The 23,768-nt window shown below is 38.8% G+C and overlaps 2 protein-coding genes across 2 annotated transcripts in view; both read left to right on the forward strand.

Moving 5' to 3' along the window:
* LOC115810556 (uncharacterized protein KIAA1522 homolog) overlaps positions 1-4,638 on the forward strand; it is a 28,487-nt gene extending 23,849 nt beyond the window's left edge. Inside the window, exons 7-8 of the mRNA XM_030772510.1 lie at positions 77-4,015; positions 4,361-4,638. Of these exons, the coding sequence (XP_030628370.1) occupies positions 77-4,015; positions 4,361-4,419 (3,998 nt within the window). The 3' untranslated portion in view covers positions 4,420-4,638. The remainder of the gene's footprint in view (positions 1-76; positions 4,016-4,360) is intronic.
* Positions 4,639-17,296: 12,658 nt separating this feature from the next.
* LOC115810410 (CD276 antigen-like) lies at positions 17,297-20,090 on the forward strand. Its single transcript, XM_030772340.1, has 4 exons — positions 17,297-17,369; positions 18,996-19,343; positions 19,704-19,997; positions 20,080-20,090. Exons 1-4 carry the CDS (start codon positions 17,297-17,299, stop codon positions 20,088-20,090), a joined length of 726 nt encoding a protein of 241 aa, XP_030628200.1.
* The last annotated feature ends 3,678 nt before the right edge of the window (positions 20,091-23,768 follow it).

The raw sequence follows: 23,768 nt of genomic DNA on the forward strand, positions 1-23,768 counted from the left end.
GTTAAAGATACTCCAGGAAACCACCACAAATGTTGGCTTCTCACTTTATACGTTTTGGTTAATCCTTTCCTTGTAGGCTTAGATAGAGCAGCTTGGACATCGTGCAAAGCTGGTGATGAACAGATGCCTAATGGAGGGACTACGAACATGCCACCCATCACATCTACTCCTCTTGACCAGGGCAGCATGCAACCATTGCGCAAAGAGGTCATTCAACCTGTTCAGGAGACAGAGTTGCCGCTCCCCCCACTAGTTGGACACAAGGATGACATGGCACTCCTCCAGCATGTCATCCCTGAAACTTCACAGATGCTGAGGCCTCAATCCCTAGCTGTACCCTGGATGACCACAGCCAACAGCCTTCAGGAACATCCTCCCAGCCCAGTTATGTACATCTCACCTCAGGCCCCATACCTCTCAAAGATTATCCCCAACGCTGTGCTGCCTGCCTCTGTGGATGTTGTTGAGCTCAGCCGTAACCGTAGCCGCAGCAGTGTTCGCACTGTCAGTAAAAGCAGCCTGGTGTCCGCCAGTCCAGCATCTACCCGTGCCTCATCCAGAGCCTCCAGCCGCATTTCTTCACGTGCCTCCTCCCGATACACTGGGGGTCTCACGGACAGCTCAGGCAGGAGCCGTTCTGACTCTTCAGAGACACTAGTCTCAGATTCTTCCACCATATCCAGCAGCAGCACGCCACATGTTGCAAGCAGTCAAGAGGAGGAAATGGCAGACAGATCCCAGTCTGGTTGTCTGAGACATACTGGTACCCATAAATCCAATACTGTTTCAAATGCGGCTACTTTAAATGGTCAGGCCAATGGTAGTACTACAGTTGAGGATAATAGTCGGAAATCAGGCTCTGCGGGCCCTTTCATGCGCAGTTTGTCAGTGATGAAGAAGAAAAAGCGCCCCCCAGCTCCTCCTGGTCGCTCTTACTCTCTGCACAAGGACAAATTAAAGAGGCGGTCACAGGATCTTACAGACTCGCCTGACAGCAGCAGGACCAATATCAAAAAAGATGAAAGTATCAGAGATCAGTCCAGAACTCTTGCCTATATGGCTGGTGTCAGCTCACTGGACAAATCATCAAGCTCTGGTACTGTTAGCTTGCCAAATGCTACCACCCAAAATGGAGCACAAGATGGGGAACAGCATATCCCAACATACTCCCCCTCACAGAAAAGGCCCTCTCAGGGGAGCAATCTGAACAGAGTCATCACACCTTCTACTGGTTACCCTAGCCCAAATGGCACCCCAACACTCCATTCTAAACAGATCCATCCTGGTAGTACAGACCATCAAAGAGCAATGTTAGCAGAATTTCAGAAGAGAAATCTTCACATGCCTTCTACAGTCCTGGCAGGTCAGTCAAAGGGCAGTCAGAACAGTTATCCAGTTGTGCTTCAGGCCTCCCCTCCATCAGCCTCCAACACTTGTGAGTCCTCCAAAGGTGTTACTCCCCCTTCTGCTGTTACAGGTCTCCGAGCATTGTTTGACATTCCGCCACGTCCAAAAGTACTCGCTCCACCAGCTCCCCCTCCAGAGACTTGGGCACATAACCCACGGACTTTTGAGCTACTCTGTGGGCCTGGGCCTGTCAACTATCAGTCTTGGGCTAAGAAGAGAGGTCTTTTAACAGAGCAAGAGCATACACAGCCCGTGATCCCTGCTGAGTCCGCTGAACAAAAGCACAAGGCTGTTTCCTCGGCCACAGATAACATATGTCCAGCTGACCCGCAAAAGCATATCCAATCCCAAACAATGACACAGTTGAATATTTATCTCCATCAAAAAGCTCAGACTTCTTCACATTCCCAGCAGGAGGATTCATCTGTGACTTTAAAGAGGAGTAGTCCCCTCCTTGTACATCATCCACCCATGCGCACTGTCAATCAGAGCACACCACCATCTGAGGCTGTCTCATCCATCATCTCTGCTTCAGACTGCATGTCGAATGAGTTCATACTGCCCCCCTCTCCCCCACTTCCTCCCCCTCCTCCTCCTTCTTTGGGGATCCTATCTGAGACCTCTATAGTGGGGCAAGATGAACCGGACTTTCCCCCTCCACCACCCCCCTTTTCTCCTCCATCTTCTGTGATGACCCTTCCATTACCAAAAGGAATACCGCCTCCACCACAAGGAATGCCACCTCCACCACCAGAACTCAAACCCATTCCAAAAGAACCACCGGCCCCCATAGAGGTAGTTGCACTACCACCTCCACATGCACCACCACCTGCACATCCACCACCACCTGCACATCCACCACCACCTCCACATGCACCACCGCCTCCACATGTGCCACCAGCTCCACCAGCGGAGGTGCCACCCACTCAACAAAGTGCACCTCCTCCGCTTGTCTCTCCTGCCCTGCCAGTTAATGTTCCTCCTGCACCCCCTCTTCCTTCAGATATCAAAAAAACACCCAGCCCAGTAACATTAGAAAATCAGAGTAAAGAGAAAACATCTCAGAGCAACAACACTCTTCCAACCAAAGTGGAAAGTTCTGCTCCTGTAGTAACTCAGTCGCTTTTACAGATGGTTCGTCTAAGATCAGTTAAGTCCAATAACAACCAAGCAGAAGCTTCCAGTGGGTCTATCAAACCTGAAGAGCAGAATTTTTCTACCAGTCAGGAGGCACCTCAGAAACCAGTTAGAAGATCTCTGATTATGACTGCTCCCATTACTGATGAGACAGTCCCACCAATCACTGAGCAAAAGTCTCAGCAAATCAGTGGCATGCAAGACAACCAACCAACCACCACTGAATCACAGGTTCTACTGAGCACCACCCCATCAAAAACCCAACCCAGCACTGCTGAAACAAAAATCGAATCCAACACAATCCAGTGTCAATCTGATTCAGCAAAATTTGAGAGTGCTCTACCAGTGACCCAGTCTGATTCCACTATGCTGGAGTCCCAACCCAACATTAATCAATCAATGACAGAGAACAACACAACTGAACAACAGGTCAAGTCTGACACCATTGAAGAAAAGACTAAACCTGAAGATGCATTGCCAAAGACCCATCCTGACCCCACTGATATAAAAACTCAGCCAGGCACCATCATATCAAAGACAGTGTCCAAAACCAACGAGACCGAATCTGACAACACTGAAACACATCCCCAGTCTGAAACTAATGAACCAAAGACTCAACCTGACGCCATGCTCCCAAAGAGTCAATCTGAAATCACTAAAACAGAGGCCCAGCCTGTCACTACTTTACCAAAGACTGAACTGAACACCACTCTGCCAATTTTACACCAAGATGATCCAGATAAAAAACCCAATCTCACTGATTCTCTGACCCAACTTGTCACCTCCTCACCAAACACTCCACCTGTTTATACTTCACCAGACACCCAACATGAATCCACTAAAACTGAGATCCAACTCATTAACTCAAGGACTGAGGGCAGCACCAATGAACCACTGTCCGGCATGTCTGAGTCCGGGCCTCAACCAGTCAGCACCCAGCCAATGCCTCAGTCTCCTACAAGCATGCTAAAGACACCGTCACAAACCCCTTCCTTTCCCCCTTTCTCTCCTTCCCAAAAATCTCCTACAGTCATAACCCCCTCTATGCGACTACAGGAGGCTATTCGCCTGAAAACAGCTGCCATGTCTGCTAAAGATGCTTCTGCAAAAGGCATAAACCTGAAGTCATCTCCACCACATGCAGGGGGCAGCAATCCCACCTCTCCTACTTCCACTGCCAACTTTATCTTCTCAAAGAGTGCAAAGAAGGTTGTCATAGAAACGCCCTCATCCCCAGAAGCCCAAGCAGACCTCAGAAAAAATTTAGCATCTGAGTTAGCATCACTGTCTATTCCAGCTACATCATCTGAATCACAGAGAAAGATGGTCAAGGTTCCACCACCTGTTGCAAAGAAACCTAAGAACAAAACTGAAAGTGTCCAACCAAACCCCACACCACCCAATGAGGCAAGTGTAGAACATGAGCATGTGCAAACTGCAGGACAGCCAGCACAGTCAGAGATCAAACAGGGTAAGACACGTGGACTTTTATTTTGAAAAGATCACATTAGTATTATTACTTTTGACACAGGCAGAACGTTATTCCAGAGTCCTTATGTTCCATATTTATTATTCAGAATGCCATAGTTATTTTCTTAAGGTAATTTCAGTGCTTTAGATTATGTTTTGAGACATGAAATCATACATTTTAATTCTAAAATGCATTACATTTTTAAAAGGCAGAAAATTATCAGTATGTAGAGCACTACTTCAGTGTGCAGTATACACTAAAACAGTTTATAATGAGAAAACTCGTAATAAATTACTCTGGGACTTTACAAACTGTCAGTCGTTGACTCTGTTTCTCTTCCAATAGGTGGTGCTGACACGACAAATGGGACAGTTTCTGCTGAAGGGTCACCACCATCTACATGAACTAAATAAGGTCTTTCGTTGAAACTTTCAGAGACCTAATTTCCTTTTACACTGATGTGCTAGTAGGCACCAGTCAATACTGTAATGTGTTGTATTCAAAGGAGACAAAGAAAGAGAAGGTAAGACAGAATAAGGGTAAGATTATGAAGGGTAAGGACTGAATAATGAGTATGAAAAGAAGAAAGTAGGGGTGATAAGAAAGAGATAGTGCAGCAGTGAAATTTGAAAAGAAAATCTTTGTTATTAATTTAATCTAATAATAACATTTAAAATGAACTGCATAGTTTTGTTGTTTTATTTTGGATGTATTGCTGTTTTTTGTTTGTCTTGGTTTGGTTTTTGTGCTTGGTTTTTTTTATTGTTATTGTTAATCCTTAAAAATAGTCCATCATAATGTAAATGATTTGGCTAGAATGATCTGGGCTTACTTCTAATGTAGATATGAAGAACCTGAAAAAAAAAACAGTAGTCTTCTTAAATGGACCTGTGTTTAATGTAATGGTTCAGTGTAATATAAGAAATTTCATTTAATTTGCTTAAAATATATGCACTACTCTGTTTGTTTTCCTGTTGATTTCCCTCCTCATTCACTTTTTCTGTTGTATTAAATAAACAACGCAGTTGCCTAACTTATTATTTCAAAAGAAAACTGGCAACATGTGGGGTGAAGTTTTGTTTTTTGTTTTTAACTTGTAGTTCACGTTATCATTTCATTTGTCCCTGTTCAAGAACTGAATTTATATAATTATGTATAGTACAGTTCAGTCAGTCACAATTCATAGTTTTGATTGCACATGAGAGTTTTTGGCTGGTAATTTTTTTTAAGATAGGAAATTAAGATATATTTTAAATCGTCAATTCACAACATCTAGAAAATGTTATTTTGCAATTCTGCTGTATGGAACACAATTCTTTGTTTGTGAAATTCACTTAAGTTTTAAAAAGTCAGTGACATGTCGGGGGCATCAGACCAGAGAAATTAGCTGAAGGAATTCAAATACAATCACAGCTGTTTTAATAGTAAATGACCTCACAGTTATCTGTTACCCTAAATCTCATCATTTAAAGCCACATTTTTGAAAGAGATATGGTTTCAACACTCACTCTTGTCTTACAGAATTTATTTGACTTAATTGTCATGGAAAAAATGGTTACAAAAGGTATTATCCAATAACTGAGGTATCTTCCAAGCACATTCATGGTCAGTCAAGACTGGAGTGAATAAATATCCTCATGCAACTCTTGAATTAGGGACTAGTGTTATTTCATCTAACTAGTTCATGAGAATTGGCTGACTGTTGTTTTTTTTTTTATCATCACATTTTTATCATTAAGTAATTTTTATCATCAAACATGCAAATGGTCCCTTAAAAATAAGATTTCATTGACTCAACATATCAAAACTCTGAATGGATAAAAGATTAACTGAGAAATGATGATGCAAAACAAAGATAACTCATATTTATTACTCTAATACAATATATCAAATCTCCAGTATCTGTAGATATTTATTACAGTCTCCTACTGATGCATTCACTCTTTGTTGATGTTTTTATTACAGGGGTTTGTCATTTGGTACTGTTCATGTGCTTTGATTGAAAATTAATTTAAGCTGAACTTAAGCTCCAGTCATAGTGCTTTTAACATGTTCTTAAAAGATTTTATGTCTGTTACATCTTAACTGTTAATCTAGCCTGTAAATTTATCTGAAATAGTTTTGTTCTCACACTATTATCACAGTAATTCATTACAAATTGGAATTTCAACAGTGATCTACCACAATAGTTCATTACAACACTGTCGTGCTTTGACACATCTTCCTACTTACTTGGACCTTACTTGGCTGTAGAAAGCTATGAACATTTTACATACATTGCATTCATTGCATTCCCTGACAAATGTTGTGCATTTCTTTGGAGAATTAATCTGCCAATTATCAGCTTAGGAATGTAGGAATGTGACAGAGATTTATGTATGGATCTTGTCTGTTCCTTCATTACCTTAGGGAATTTTACAACTGTATGTACCAAAAGTAATGTGCCTAGGTTTATGTCTGTTTATGTTTATACAGCAATATAGTTTTTACTACCAGGTTGTTGTTTTTTTGTTGTTGTTTTGCAATTTGTTTATATAGTAACTACAAATGTTTGTAAATATTTGAATAAGTCTGGAAGATATAAATACACTGTATAGTGCTTTGCAATGCTGTGCATGCAATTTCCATATAAAGTGCTTATGGATCATTAAATTATATTGTTTTCTCATTTGCACAAGAGTTAAACCCTCCTGCAATGTGTAACTAGAAGAGTAAGTGGTAGCCCACAGATATTTAAGATAAACAAAATAATCATACATGATCATACAAAAACCATCCGTTATTGATGATCATCATTACCATTTCTAAATGTCAGCGTACATGTTTTCATAATCTCATCTGTACCCAGATTCAACTACCAAGAGTAGGATAGACTGGCTGAAACAAAATGACTTTGATCTTTATGCATAAATGCATTCATGCATTGCTTGGCTGTGAGAAGAGGTAACACTGTTGCTGCAGTATATGGTTTCCCCTAAATTCACTTAGAACATTACAGACTCCATAAATTAAAACAACAGAAGATATTCTATGTGGTATATATAAAACCAAAGTGACGCAATGACAGAGAAACAAACCTAAATAGGTTTTGAAGCCTAGCTAAACATAATAGGTAGTAATCAGGTAATCAAGCAGTCATCAACTTTTTACACATAAAAGGGGTGAGGAATAGTGATGATGGGTATTGTGCAGTGGTACAATTACCATGGGTCAGGCCCCACAACAACTTGCTTGCAACCAAAGTGATTCAAGCCTCTATATGTACACATTTTCTCAGAGGCAATTTCATAAGGATTTGAACTTAACCCCATATTGAGGGTGCACACGTTGTTTTCCTAGCCACGCAAAGTTCATGAGTAGGCAATAAGTAGGCCTATTGTATGTCATACGGGTGGTAAATAATAGGTTCTGGTTGCTGCAAAAGTGACTGAGGTCTCAATATCTACACATTTTCTGAAAGGTAGTGTAATGTTATTTAGAAATTAAAGGTGCACACATTTTTGTTTTCCCAGCTACATGAAGTTTATTAGTAGGCAATGACTGTGGGTTACTGTATGCTCAAGGGTTGATATATAACAGGTCCTGTTTGCTACAAAGGTGGTTCAGGTCTCAGTATCTACACATTGTCTGAACAGTAATGTTATGTAGATTAGAAATTGCCCCCTATGGGACCAAAGCTACATTGTTGAGTGGGATTGTTAATTTTGTCTGCTGCTTTATACAAGCGTTTAATTTCTTTCTCTTAACATGAATATTTGGAAGTTACAATTCTGTTAGTGTTGAGTTCTTATATGCAGACTGACGCAGTATTGTTTATGTTTAATTGCCGCTGCGTGTGACGTGTATGTGCGTGCCTCTTAACTGTTTAACAGACATATAGTTGAGGGAGACGGGTAGGGGATAAGAGAGAGCTGTGTGGAGCAACAGTTTTTATCACTGTAGTGTACATAGTGATTGCGGTATTCTCAGTGTAAATAGTAACTGTTGTAAATATAGTTGAAAATGAAAACGTTTGTTAATTTTACACCGGTTTCATCTTTTTACTGGATACATGGTCAAAAACACACAAGTCAGAAACTTTACGCAGCACAAGGAGTCGGAAAATACGTTACACTCTTCTTTAAGGGTCTTTCTAACCTGCTTTTACTGAATTCCACTTCTGGATGACTACTCAAAATTCTTAAAGTACTACTTAAAGATGCAGAAGTAGTTGTTTTCCCAGCCATACAATTTAAAGTCTGTGAGTAGACAACTATCATAGGCCTGCTGTACGTTACAGGGTTGAGAATACAGCACCCTGGTTGCTAGAAAGGCAATTCAGGCCTCAAGTTGTCGTTTTCTTTGTCACACAATTGAAAACTTTATAAGTGGGTGATAACTGTAGGCCTACTGTATGCTGCTGAGCCTGCACATGATAGCTGCCGCTACAAAGGTGACTCAGGCACCATGTACACGTTTTCAATAAGGTAATCTCATGAGGATTTGACTTTACCGTCTTATTGAGGATACAGAAGTTATTTTATGCCCTTGAAAATGTCCTTTTAGTTTTAGAAGTTCATTATTCATAGATTGAAAGTAAACCAGAGATAAACGTGACTGTATTTAGGCCACTAATTGAACATGCAGCATTATCCCCTTTCAACAAATGGCAACAAAAACTTAGTAAGAAATACATTGCTAAAACAGCGTGGTAAAGTTGGTTTTATATTCGCATATTCGCTTGATATTCGGCGGCCTTGTAAGGGACCGTCTGCAAATTACACATTTTATGGATGTTTGCCTTTTCACATGCTCGTTGGTATTAAAAGAATATTCACTGAAAATTAATAAAATCAACTGTACACCTCTTCAACATTCTACTGATTCCAAAATGAAGTAACTGACTTCCCACAACGCATATTTAGAAGAAATTCTCCGTTTCAAGAGGTTTCTTAGAGAAATAAACACTAAAAATACATAAAATTACCTTTTCTCATTCTACATTAGAGTGTATCACTTACTACAGGTGAGAATTTGTCTAAAAAGTGAAATTACAAGTAACTAAAGAGGATTTACTTCTGAAAAATATTCACTAAAAATCAATTACATGACTTTTTCTCATTCTGATTGCTGTAGTACTTCACAATAACAATGTCTTGCTTACTACAGGTGAGATTTTTGAGAAAGGTCAATGTATATGAAAGCAGGGGTCATTTATTTTTTGAAAAATATTCACTAAAAATCAACTAAACGACTTTTTCTCATTGTGATTGCCGAAGTACTTCACAATTACATTGTGTAACTTACTACAATTGAAGTTTTTGTGAAATGTCAATTTACATGGAAACAGGAGTCAATTATTTCTGAAAATTATTCACTAAAAATCAACGACATGTCCTTTTCTCATTCTGATTGCTGTAGATCCACTTTAGAGTGTCTTGCTTACTGCATGTGGAAATTTTGTGAAATGGGAGCTGAACAGGGAGATGAAGTCAAGGACTTGAGGTTTTTTTTCAGCCTGCAACCTGCATTGGCAGCCACGTCAAGCATAGGATCAAGAAGTGACTGTATATTTTCAGGAATATGGCAAAGCTCTCCTGTTTCACAGGTGGCCTAGACAGGAAAACAGCAGTAGTTCGGTTCAATCAGTGGAAACAGGAGTGAATTATTTCTTTTAAACACATTCAAAAAAGTAAATGACATTACTGAATTCCAAAGGCTGTAGTAGTCGCTAGTTAGAGCGTGAACCTTTCTCAAAAACCTCATCCATGGTAACTTACACACTCTCATTGTGAAGTACTACAGCCATCAGAATGAGAAAAAGTCATGTCTTTGTTTGTTACTGAATATTTTTTCAGACATAATTGACCCCTCCTTCCATATAAGATGACATTTCACAAAATTTTCACTTGTAGTAAGTTACGCACTATAGTTGGGAATTACTACAGCAATAAGGATGAGAAAATGTCTATTGGTTGATTTTTAGTGAATATTTTTCATAAATAATCGACCCCTGATTCCATATAAGTTGACATGTCACAAAAAATTGACTTGTAGGAAGTTACACACTGTAGTTGGGAAATGTTACAGCAATCATAATGAGAAAAGGTCATTAAGTTGAATTTTAGTGAATATTTTTCTGAAATAATTGACCCCTGCTTCCAGATAAGTTGACATTTCATAAAAAATTCACTTCTAGTAAGTTTTGCACTGTAACTGGGAGCTACTACAGCAATCAGAATGAGAAAAAGTCATGCCATTGATTTTTTGTGAATATTTTTCAAGAATAAATGACTCCTGCCTCTATATAAGTTGACCTTCCTCAAATTTTCACTTGTAGTATAATCAGAATGAGAAAAGGTGTATTGGTCATTTAGTTGATTTTGTGAATATTTTTCTGGGAGGAAAAGAATCCCTCTGAGTTCCATGTAATTTGACTTTTCAGGAAATTGTCATTTGTAGTGAATATTTTAAAACCTACTGTTATGTCAGAAGGCGAACATCCATGAAATGTGTAATTTGTAGACGGTCCCTTACACAGACGTAGCGACTGGAGGTATAATGAAAGTGTCGTGAAGCTGTTTTTGGATAAAAATCGATAGTGACAACAAAAATTGTTATTTGCTTCTCACACACCACATTATAGTGTACAGTCCATGCCCTCGAACATGTAATTAAGCTGGAGTGCTTTGTCGTGTCCGAATTTAGGAAAGCTTAAAGCCGAATATCCAGCGAATATCCCAATCTAAAACCAACTTTACCACGCTTATTAAAACAGAGGGAATTATGGCATTTTTTTGCACCTATGTTGCTAAATACTTTTTGTATTTCACAGTAAATGACTGAATTTTGATAGTGATATTGTGTAATAAGTGGAGGAATTTGTATCTGGGCGACCGAAACTCTTATTATTGTTTTAACTTGTTGCTATGATAAATTATCATAAACAGTTATGACGTCACCCTGGGAGGGGCTCAGTAACACAATTGTTTATGTTTTGTGTTTTGGTGCCCCAATGCAATCCTTCTAACTGCTGGAAATCTAAATAATTATAGTTAACGACTCCACAAATCATTTAGCGGATCACGACGGCGTATTTTGTGGGACAAATCTATTAAATTGCTCTTTTTCGTTAAGTAATCCACGTAATCCATTGTGTGGCTGATGACACACCTAGTGACGCCTTTGAATAAATACCTGTGAACGCAAGCTGAACGTCAGTTCAAGTGTTCACGTTACTGCAAGTTGTAGCGCTACAGAGTTGTCCGATCTGAAGTGAAGGCTTTCTGTTTTTTATTTGAATATTAGCTATGTGCTATGGGTTTGGGGATTATTTTTTCTTTCACTTCAATTTTGTGGAGTATCGAGTTACAGTAAGTTGAGCACTTTTGCAGTCTTTTATCTTATACATACATCGCGTTATACCTGGTCGTGTTTGCAGATAAAGGGGATTGTTTCTGAAAAGATTTGACTTGTCATAGGTAATTGAACTCTGCCACAGCCACTGTAGGGAAGATCAGGGTTGTTTGTCTTGGTTTTTAGTGTCCTATGTATTTTCCCCAGCGTATTATCAAACTTTTTTATCATTGGCAAAGGCTTAGTTTTGAGGGATGGTACCCGTTTTATCTTCATTGCTATATTGACGAAGTAGGCAGCGTTTCTGCCACCTTTCACATTTACTTTACTGCATTTTCAAAAGCAAATCGCTGCTTTTACTCCGATATATTTCCCGAGACACCTCCGTTGCTGAATTCAGTATTGTGTTAGCGGAAAACAACAAATGCGCAAATACAAACGGTGCTTCATTCCGCGAGCCATTCAACTAGATTATGCCCATTAGTGTTTTTGAGATTACCATAGTTGTAAGGTACATTATACAAAGCTGTTTAAAAGTAGATATTCAGTCACTTTGTACCACCCACACTCATTCTGATTTCAGGAGCTGTAGACTGAGTCTTATTCTCTCAGACATTCTCTGAGTTATAATACCATCTGTTAATCCGTAAAGTGTTGGTCTTTAGGCATTGACTTGATTTGTTATAATAAACATGTAAAGGTTATTACAGACCCATGAATGCTCCACTCAAATGAATTTCCTCTCTGTTTTCTGTCTCTCTTTCCAGCTGAATTCGAGATCACGGTACCTAACGCCCCCCAGATTGCTTTGCATGGACAATCAATTATACTGTCCTGCGGTTTCTCAGTTGGGAACTCCTGGCAGCTGTCAAATAGTGTGATTACTTGCATCCCTTAAATTGGATCACACCACCCCAGAGGATGCAGGGATTTATACTTGTTCTGTCAGCACCCAGATGGGCAGTCAGAAGAAAAGTTTTCCTCTGAAGATAGCAGGTAAGCAGAAGTCATTGATAATACCTTTAATATTCCTACTTGAAACAGCTTCCCAACACATTCAGCAACAAAACAAACTGTCACTGGAAAGAGCTTTCAACGTCACAGGTTGAAAATGTCAGAGACAGGGTGTCTTTAAGTTTGGCTGTTCTGCACCATACCCTTGAAATAATATGTATTTGTGGTCATGACACATATATTCAAACAGTGCTGCGTATATCCCTGTCCTTATACCACAGGATATTCAACCCATACATTTTTATAAGAAATATTGTTGTATTATCTCAAATAGTTATTAAAACAAAGCGAAGCTTCTAAAAAAATGTAGTGTTGGAAGGTAATGCATTAATGTCTTTAATTTTACCTAGCGTGCTGCGTTTCTCTATATCAGCTCATGGATTGGATGTTTTCATCAGCTCAGAGTGTTTAATTTATTATTCTTAACATTATGTTTTTATGTTAATATTAGTGTTGCTAGTGTTGAGTAATGTTAGTGTTGAGTTCTTGTATACAGACTGATGCTGTATTGATTATGTTTAATTGCCGCTGTTTGTGACGTGTGCATTCGCTTGCCTCTTAACTATTTAACAGACATATAGTTGAGGGAGAGGGGTAGGGGATCAGAGAGAGCTGCGTGGAGCACAGTTTTTCTGACTGTAGTGTACGTAGTTACAGCGGGAGCGTTGTTCCGCTATCAAAAGTGTGTGTGTGAGTGTGTGTGTGCGTGTGTGCGTGTAGATAAAAGCACCACTAATACCGTGTCTCTGTATGTGTTATGGAGAGATACCACTCTACTTCCAGGATAGGACACTTACCTAAAACCAGAAGGCCTGTCAGTGAAAATTCAAGAATATTTATTCAAATTATTAAATAGCAGCTAGCTAGCTAACTAAATAACTCAGTTACTAATTACAGGATACAATTAACTGCCACAATAAATTATACTTCTTGTAAGTGAGTCCGTCCAATATGTATCAGTCCGTGGTCTATTCAAGGACAGGCAGGTGTGTAGTAAATTTAATAATAATAAAACAATTCGAATCCACTACCTTGAAAGTCTCTATGACTAGTAGAGGGGAATCACTGGTAGATGTCTGTGTATGGCAGGGCAAGGGGGCAACGACAAAAGTGCCACGAGATGGACTCCAACCACTCCTTCAAACGATGTTGTCAGTCGGCCACTCCATATGTCACTCGCGAGAGGCAAACACGGTGCAAATTAACTTTAACAGCTGCCGACGTAAGGCCCTGTCGCGCCGTCCTCGGCTTCTGTCACCAAGTTCATATGACACCGGTTTCGCGACTATTAGCCTACTTTAGGTAACGTTCTTTCAGTAGCCCAGGTAGCTAACCCACTAACCGCGGTAGCACTAACTTTGTGTGTTAATAAATGTATATCGTTTAAGCACAGTGTTGGTGGTGATCACATTTGTCTTTGGTAATATATGAAAATACGGATAAAACGGCTGATTTATTCAACTGCAGCTATCAAATCCTTAGGTAATCGATGTGTTTCATAACTAATTTATTACAGCATAGTTTATTCTCAGTAGGCTTAGCATATTAGAATAGCATAGCATAGCATAAACATTCGCATAGTTACCCAGATAGCAAGACAATATTGAAAAATATTGATCTTCCATCTGAATCATCATTATGACTGAAATCTCAATGCTAAATAAATGTTGAATCACCATTACAATACCGATGAAACCCGACAGTATAGTAATGTTGATGACAGTGACGTTAGAATATCATTGATTTATAGTTGTCCTGATTATAAATGACTGAGCATCGATTTGTAGTCGACCAGGTAACGATAGTGATGTTGAAAAGTCATCGATTTATAGTTGACAGGGAAATGATGACATGACGTTGAAAAGCCATTGCTTTATGGTTGGCCAATATGATCGAAAAGTCATCGAATTATAGTTGAGACCATCGTGTGAAAGACCAACGGCACCTCACACGTCTCATTTGTGAATCCATCTCAGGTAAGCATGCATTTGATTTATCTACTGTTTCAATGCTGAATTGTACCAAAATGAATATTCGGGAACGTTTATAGTTCATTTGCATTGTCTAACATTATATGAGGTCATACATTCCTGCCTGTCGCTATGGTCATTATGGTAGCTATGAATTATATTAAATATTTGGGATGCTCTACTGTCAAAATGTCAAGACTGAGAGATGCAGATGCATTAAATTAGCTCGCTAACCAACTGATAACTTTAAAGTTAGCATTAGATGACAGGATAATGTTAGCTAGAATCTGTTGAGAGGAAGAGAGAGGCATGCATATATTTTGTAGACAACCCAAAATCTGAAATAAGATGAAATACATGCTATTTTCATGAATTACATGCCTCAATGCAGGATTATTTGTTCAGATGACAAAGTAAGCATTCTGCTCTTGTGATAGCGAAATTATTCTACTAAATTACTGAAGGAGCGCGGATATTGTACTATAAAGATAGTATTAAATGGTATCGAACGCTTATATTATCAACACTATTGTATTATTTTGGTAATTGCACACTTTGTACAGTAACTGAAATTGATAACTTTATGGTTTTGTTTCTCTGTTTTCTGTTTTAGATACCCTGACTCCAGACCGGGTGGGTGGTGCTGGACGCCAGCCAGCGCAGAAGGGAATTCACAAAGAATGAAATTAAAATAAACTTGTTTTAAATATTAAGCTAAATAAACTTGGTTTTTTTAACTGATGTAAAGTTGTCCGTTGTCATTTTCATATAGATAAAACCTAATGTTTAATGATATAGGGATATAGATGTATTTACATCCTGGCTGTAGATAAAGCAGGACATATTTTTTTCACAATATTTTAAAGCAGTAATAGTAATGTTGTGCATTCCTTTGGAGAATTAATCTACCAATTATCAGCTCAGGAATGTGACAGAGGTTTATGTATGGATCTTGTCTGTTCCATCATTACCTTAGGGAATTTTACAACTGTATGCACCAAAAGTAATGTGCCTAGGTTTATGACTGTTTATGTTTATACAGCAATATAGTTTTTACTACCAGGTTGTTGTTTTTTTGTTGTTGTTTTGCAATTTGTTAATATAGTAATTACAAATGTTTGTAAATATTTGAATAAGTCTGGAAGATATAAAAACACTGCATGGTGCTTTGCAATGCTGTGCATGCAATTTCCATATAAAGTGCTTATGGATCATTAAATTATATTGTTTTCTCATTTGCACAAGAGTTAAACCCTCCTGCAATGTGTAACTAGAAGAGTAAGTGGTAGCCCACAGATATTTAAGATAAACAAAATAATCATACATGATCATACAAAAACCATCCGTTATTGATGATCATCATTACCATTTCTAAATGTCAGCATACATGTTTTCATAATCTCATCTGTACCAAGATTCAACTACCAAGAGTAGGATAGACTGGCTGAAACAAAATGACTTTGATCTTTATGCATAAATGCATTCATGCATTGCTTGGCTGTGAGAAGAGGTAACACTGTTGCTGCAGTATATGGTTTCCCCTAAATTCACTTGGAAGATTACAGACTCCATAAATTAAAACAACAGAAGATATTCTATGTGGTATATATAAAACCAAAGTGGGGCAATGACAGAGAAACAAACCTAAATAGGCTTTTGAAGCCTAGCTAAACATAATAGGTAGTAATCAGGTAATCAAGCAGTCATCAACTTTTTACACATAAAAGGGGTGAGGAATAGTGATGATGGGTATTGTGCAGTGGTACAATTACCATGGGTCAGGCCCCATAACAACTTGCTTGCAGCCAAAGTGATTCAAGCCTCTATATGTACACATTTTCTCAGAGGCAATTTCATAAGGATTTGAACTTAACCCCATATTGAGGGTGCACACGTTGTTTTCCTAGCCACGCAAAGTTCATGAGTAGGCAATAAGTAGGCCTATTGTATGTCATATGGGTGGTGAATAATAGGTTCTGGTTGCTACAAAAGTGACTGAGGTCTCAATATCTACACATTTTCTGAAAGGTAGTGTAATGTTATTTAGAAATTAAAGGTGCACACATTTTTGTTTTCCCAGCTACATGAAGTTTATTAGTAGGCAATGACTGTGGGTTACTGTATGCTCAAGGGTTGATATATAACAGGTCCTGTTTGCTACAAAGGTGGTTCAGGTCTCAGTATCTACACATTGTCTGAACAGTAATGTTATGTAGATTAGAAATTGCCCCCTATGGGACCAAAGCTGCATTGTTGAGTGGGATTGTTAATTTTGTCTGCTGCTTTATACAAGTGTTTAATTTCTTTCTCTTAACATGAATATTTGGAAGTTATAATGCTGTTAGTGTTGAGTTCTTATATGCAGACTGACGCAGTATTGTTTATGTTTAATTGCCACTGCGTGTGACATGTGTATGTGCGTGCCTCTTAACTGTTTAACAGACATATAGTTGAGGGAGATGGGTAGGGGATAAGAGAGAGCTGTGTGGAGCAACAGTTTCTATGACTGTAGTGTACATAATGATTGCGGTATTCTTAGTGTAAATAGTAACTGTTGTAAATATAGTTGAAAATGAAAAAGTTTGTTAATTTTACACCGGTTTCATCTTTTTACTGGATACACGGTCAAAAACACACAAGTCAGAAACTTTACGCAGCACAAGGAGTCGGAAAATACGTTACACTCTTCTTTAAGGGTCTTTCTAACCTGCTTTTACTGAATTCCACTTCTGGATGACTACTCAAAATTCTTAAAGTACTACTTAAAGATGCAGAAGTAGTTGTTTTCCCAGCCATACAATTTAAAGTTTGTGAGTAGACAACTATCATAGGCCTGCTGTATGTTACAGGGTTGGGAATACAGCACCCTGGTTGCTAGAAAGGCAATTCAGGCCTCAAGTTGTCGTTTTCTTTGTCACACGATTTAAACTTTATAAGTGGGTGATAACTGTAGGCCTACTGTATGTCGCTGAGCCTGCACATGATAGCTGCCGCTACAAAGGTGACTCAGGCACCATGTACACATTTTCAGGAAGGTAATCTCATGAGGATTTGACTTTACCGTCTTATTGAGGATACAGAAGTTATTTTATGCCCTTGAAAATGTCCTTTTAGTTTTAGAAGTTCATTATTCATAGATTGAAAGTAAACCAGAGATAAACGTGACTGTATTTAGGCCACTAATTGAACACGCAGCAGTATCCCCTTTCAACAAATGACAACAAAAACTTAGTAAGAAATACATTATTAAAACAGAGGGAATTATGGCATTTTTTTGCACCTATGTTGCTAAATACTTTTTATATTTCACAGTAAATGACTGAATTTTGATAGTGATATTGTGTAATAAGTGGAGGAATTTGTATCTGGGCGACCGAAACTCTTATTATTGTTTTAACTTGTTGCTATGATAAATTATCATAAACAGTTATGACGTCACCCTGGGAGGGGCTCAGTAACACAATTGTTTATGTTTTGTGTTTTGGTGCCCCAATGCAATCCTTCTAACTGCTGGAAATCTAAATAATTATAGTTAACGACTCCACAAATGATTAGCGGATCACGACGGCGTATTTTGTGGGAAAAATCTATTAAATTGCTCTTTTTCGTTAAGTAATCCACGTAATCCATTGTGTGGCTGATAGTCACATGACACAACTCGTGACACCTTTGAATAAACACCTGTGAACGCAAGCTGAACGTCAGTTCAAGTGTTCACGTTACCCGAAGTTGTAGCACTACAGAGTTGTCCGATCTGAAGTGAAGGCTTTCTGTTTTTTATTTGAATATTAGCTACGGACTTGTGAAAACCGTGCTATGGGTGTCAGATTGGTGGTTTGGGGATTATTTTTTCTTTCACTTCAATTTTGTGGAGTATCGAGTTACAGTAAGTTGAGCACTTTTGCAGTCTTTTATCTTATACATACATCGCGTTATACCTGGTCGTGTTTGCAGATAAAGGGGATTGTTTCTGAAAAGATTTGACTTGTCATAGGTAATTGAACTCTGCCACAGCCACTGTAGGGAAGATCAGGGTTGCTTGTCTTGGTTTTTAGTGTCCTATGTATTTTTCACCAGCGTATTATCAAACTTTTTTATCATTGGCAAAGGCTTAGTTTTGAGGGGGAAAATGGTACCCGTTTTATCTTCATTGCTTACCTAAAAGCAGTGCTGTATAGTGACGAAGTAGGCAGCGTTTCTGCCACCTTTCACATTAACTTTATTGCATTTTCTAAAGCAAATCGCTGCTTTTACTCAGATATATTTCCCGAGACACCTCCGTTGCTGAATTCAGTATTGTGTCAGCGGAAAACAACAAATGCGCAAATACAAACGGTGCTTCATTCCGCGAGTCATTCAACTAGATTATGCCCATTAGTGTTTTTGAGATTACCATAGTTGTAAGGTACATTATACAAAGCTGTTTAAAAGTAGATATTCAGTCACTTTGTACCACCCACACTCATTCTGATTTCAGGAGCTGTAGACTGAGTCTTATTCTCTCAGACATTCTTTGAGTTATAATACCATCTGTTAATCCGTAAAGTGTTGGTCTTTAGGCATTGACTTGATTTGTTATAATAAACATGTAAAGGTTATTACAGACCCATGAATGCTCCACTCAAATGAATTTCCTCTCTGTTTTCTGTCTCTCTCTCTAGCTGAATTCGAGATCACGGTACCTAACGCCCCCCAGATTGCTTTGCATGGACAATCAATTATACTGTCCTGCAGTTTCTCTGTTGGGAACTCCTGGCAGCTGTCAAGTAGTGTGATGACATGGCAACGTGGCCTGGAGGTCATTCACAGTTTCTACCACAGTCAAGACCAACTGGACCGCCAGAGTCCTCACTTTGCCAACCGGACCAGCCTGTTCATCTCAGAGATAAGCAAGGGAAATGCATCCCTTAAACTGGATCACATCACCCCAGAGGATGCAGGGATTTATACTTGTTCTGTCAGCACCCAGATGGGCAGTCAGAAGAAAAGTTTTCCTCTGAAGATAGCAGGTAAGCAGAAGTCATTGATAATACCTTTAATATTTCTACTTGAAACAGCTTCCCAACATAGTCAGCATCAAAACAAACTGTCACTGGAAAGAGCTTTCATCATCACAGGTTGAAAATGTCAGAGACAGGGTGTCTTTAAGTTTGGCTGTTCTGCACCATGCCCTTGAATTAGTATGTATTTGTGGCCATGACATATACATTTTTCAAACAGTGCTGTGTATATCCCTGTCCTCATACCACAGGATTTCCATACCATACATTTTTATAAGAAATATTGTATTATTATCTCAAATAGTTATTAAAACTTCTAAAAAATGCTGTGTTTGGTGGTAATACATTGATTTCTTCAATTTTACCCAGCGTACTACCCAGAGCCTCGTCTGCGTTTCTCCATATCTGCTCATGGATTGGATGTGTTCATGAGCTCAGAGGGCGGTTACCCATCTCCCACTCTCCTGTGGGTCACTGAGAGTGCAGAGGACATCGCAAACCACACAGAAACACACCTGACACAGGACTCAAACACAAAACTCTACAACGTCAACAGTACACTGACTCTAACAGGGATCACCAATGTCTCCGTCACCCTCATACTTAGGAATACGGAGCTGCACCAGGAGATCAGGAGGGAGCTTGACATGAACCTCATCTCAGGTGAGTTCATCTGCAAACGTTCATCTCAAATACACCGCAACAAATCTGTAACTCATTTGTAACACATTTGTCAAACACTCAGTTAAAAAGTAGTCTCAGGATAGATCTTGTTAGTTACAATAGTAGTTGGGACCGCAGTCAAATAAACTCGGTGTTAGGTAAATAAGGGTATGTTTCAAGTTTCAAGTTTATTTAGAGCCCAATAGCAGTGCTTACAGTCTCAAAGGGCTTTACATGCTACAACAAAATCAAAGCAGGACGGCGCCCCCTGACTTAATCCTCATGGATTAAGTCAGGGGGTGTTATGTTAAATAATAAAGATTGTTTTTAATAATAAATAAACATACTCTTTAAAAAAAACTATGCCTGAGAGCTGCATTGCCTAAAACAACTTGTGATTAAGCAAAAATCTGGATGGATTTCTGGTAAGTTTTGAAACTTTTGAGCAAATAACCAAATGGTTAATGTAATTTTCATTTTATTTTCAGAGAATGGAGCTAATTCAGCAACAGATCAGAAGCTTTTAGTCATACTCGTCGTACTTCTGGCGATTGTGATCATGGCTGTTTTGTCTGTGGCTATACTAAAAAAATGCAGAAGAAGAAGACAACAGATAAAGGAGGATTTCAAAAATGGAGTAAACCAATCAATACATGACTCATCAGATGCACCAATGCTTAAACATTCAAACAAAGACCTGAGTCATTCCCTACAAAATGTCTGTCCCTCTGAAATAGTGACCTTCCCTGACTCATCCCATATGACTCATAACAGAGGTTAAACGTGTTTTCACCAAGAGGACAGTTCATCTCTGAAAAACTTGCACCAGCCTTTGGGACTTGTTACATTAACATGATTTCTGATAATATAGATAGATTGTTTTCTGCCTTTCCTTGTCTACCATTTCAACCGCACAGCTGGTTGACCACTTGACTGCTGGTATTTTCAAAGAAGCTGCAAACATCTTTAACAAAGTATGTTTTGATGTGTTTAAATCCAGTTCAGTATGCTTTACTGCCACCCTGTATTTGTTCAGTATTTCAGAGGTATACAGCTCTATTTCATCATAAGTTTCAAGACTGTGTCCCCGTGTCTGCATGGGTTTCCTCTGGGAGCTCCGGTTTCCTCCCACAGTCCAAAAACATGCAGGTTAGATGAATTGGAGACCCTAAATTGCAATAAATTGCCCCTAGGTATGAATGTGAGTGTGTTTGTCTGTGTGTCTGCCCTGTGATGGACTGGCGACCTGTCCAGGGCGTTTCCCTGCCTTTCGCCCTATGAGCGCTGGGATAGGCTCCAGCACCCCCCGCGACCCTAATCAGGATAAGCAGCTTCGATAATGAGTGAGTGAGTGATTAAGTATATAAAGTAGACATTAGGCTACCTATTAGGTTACCTACCTGAGCCTTTCAGTACAGTAAAGTTTAAAAGGGGGTGGGTTGTCCCCAAAAAATAATCCTCCAAACAGCTGTCAATATCAAGCACTGTCATTTATCACTGTATATTAATTACAGTGACACAATCAGCAGAGATGAACCATTCAAAACTAGTTTCTAACAACTGCATTTTTTATTTTGTTAACTATTGGACATTCAGCCTTTTTATGATTTTAAAACATGTTCAAAATATCCACAATGTATTTGTGAATAATGTATATTTGTCTGTTTTTATTTATTTGTTGTTGGTCAGATGAGGGGTCTGACTGTTTAAAAGATATTGAAAATGGAAGGGGATGTGTGTATTGTTTTATTTCACATAAAATGACCCCACACTTGCTGTTCTACCTGTTGTTCTTTACATAGCTAGGAGCCTACATTGTGATATGTATTCCCATTTAGAGCACTAGTGATCCGGATTTGGTAACCTTGAAAAGTTTGTATCTGGATCAGGGTGATCCAATCCAATGTTGCTTTGAAAAACCGGCACCAAAGTAAGATGGATTAGCTGATCCTGGATAGGAAAACATGGGATTTCCAAATCAGGATCATTCTGATCCAGATGAAACTTTTTGAACAACTGGGCCTGGGAGACTGTATAGGGTATTCCATACGAGTGATTGTATACTATGTACCAAGAGATTAGAGAATGTTTAAAGATGCACACATGGTTGTTTATTTAATGTTATGTTTTGATGTGTTGGTTGTCTTTTGCAAAAACTAATTTATTTATATGTTTATTTAATTCATGTAAAAGTCAGTGTTTTTTTTATGTCTTTTTAATAAATTTATTTTTCTAAGACCAGGCTACTGCATCTCACAACATCTAATTTTCATAGACTAGATGAGAGCAGGCACTTATTCAGTTCATACACAAAGCTGCATGACTTAAGATATGCCAGGTTTTTTATTTTTTCAAGATCAGGTTAGTAATTCAAAGGAAATCAGAGGTGGTCAGACAGCTGTGTATGCATCATAAATTGAGGTTGTCTGTCACATTCATTTTATATTGCAGTCATTTTCAGAATTGATTTCCTGTACCCTTGTGCACTAGACTGATTTGACCATGCCTGAACATAACTCACGATGGTGATCTGGTTCTCAGCCCATATAAGGAAGTGGTATCGCTCCAAGTGATACCACTGCGTTTCAGCACATGACGTCATGTTCCATGATGTGATAGTGACTCTGTTCTCAAGTTAAACAATGAAGTTCCAACATGGTCTGTTTACCCATGGGGCAACAAAATGCAGACATTTAACTTTGAACCCGCACAACCTAATCTTGTTATATAAAAAGTGATCAAATTTCCATTACCATTTCAAAACCATCCCTGCAGAGTCTGTCACCTGCTTCCAGTGACTTGCCTGGGTTAAAACATTCAACCCGATATTTAGCTCTGCTTGTACTGACATGTTTATGCTTTGAAGTTCAGTGTTTTTTTCAAATACAATGCAGTGCTTTGTCTACACACTACCATAACAGGTTATAGTAAATGGAATCACCCTCACTACTACCAGGAGGAGATAAGCTTCCAGCCCTCCCACACATCATTCAGGAATGTAAACATTACAACTCACTCAGATTTATATCCGATTACAACACAGCAGTATTTTCCAAAGCAATCCTTTATTTTCCTTCATTTTTCAAAAGAACAATGAAAACAGAAATTACACATCGATATTTCTTTTCTCCCAGTTTACCAAGACTAAATGTTCAAAAACTCATTTTTATTGAGCTGTTTTAGTCACAACTCCAGTTCATTTACAATACCTCTTTCTACCAGCTCGGCTTGCAGGAAGTCATCCTCTCCAGACTCCTGAGAATGTAAGAAACTAAGCAATATCCTGTCACCATCAAAAGAATCCACACCCTCTTTTTCTGGAAGGGAAACTGGCACCATCTCACTTTCCATGACCACTCCTTCCTTTGTTAATTCTGCTGCCATGACTTGCTTTTTTGTCACTGAAGCATTCCAGTCATGTATAGAAATCATTGATTTCTCTTGTGAAACGGATTCATTTCCTGTTCCAAAATAGGATCGCTCCCCTTCCCAAGAACCTCTCATGTTAGAAATCCCTGACTCTCTGGTGGAATGACCTGATCCAACGTACAACCCCTTCCGTTCAGCCAACATCTCCCAAATCCTGGATGTCAGCTCCTCTCTGCTACCTTTTGGCCTCTCTCTGTCCTGTAACTTCTGTATAGAGACGAACCCTTTACTTATTTCCAACTGTCCCTTTCCCTTCTCATCCTTTGTTCTTTCCTCCTCAGTATATTCCACAATACTAGTGTTGAAGCCTAAGTTATTCTGATCCTCAAGCAAATCATCTTC

Source organism: Chanos chanos, chromosome 4 (assembly GCF_902362185.1).
Source record: "Chanos chanos chromosome 4, fChaCha1.1, whole genome shotgun sequence".
In the NCBI taxonomy this organism is placed as follows: Eukaryota; Metazoa; Chordata; class Actinopteri; order Gonorynchiformes; family Chanidae; genus Chanos; species Chanos chanos.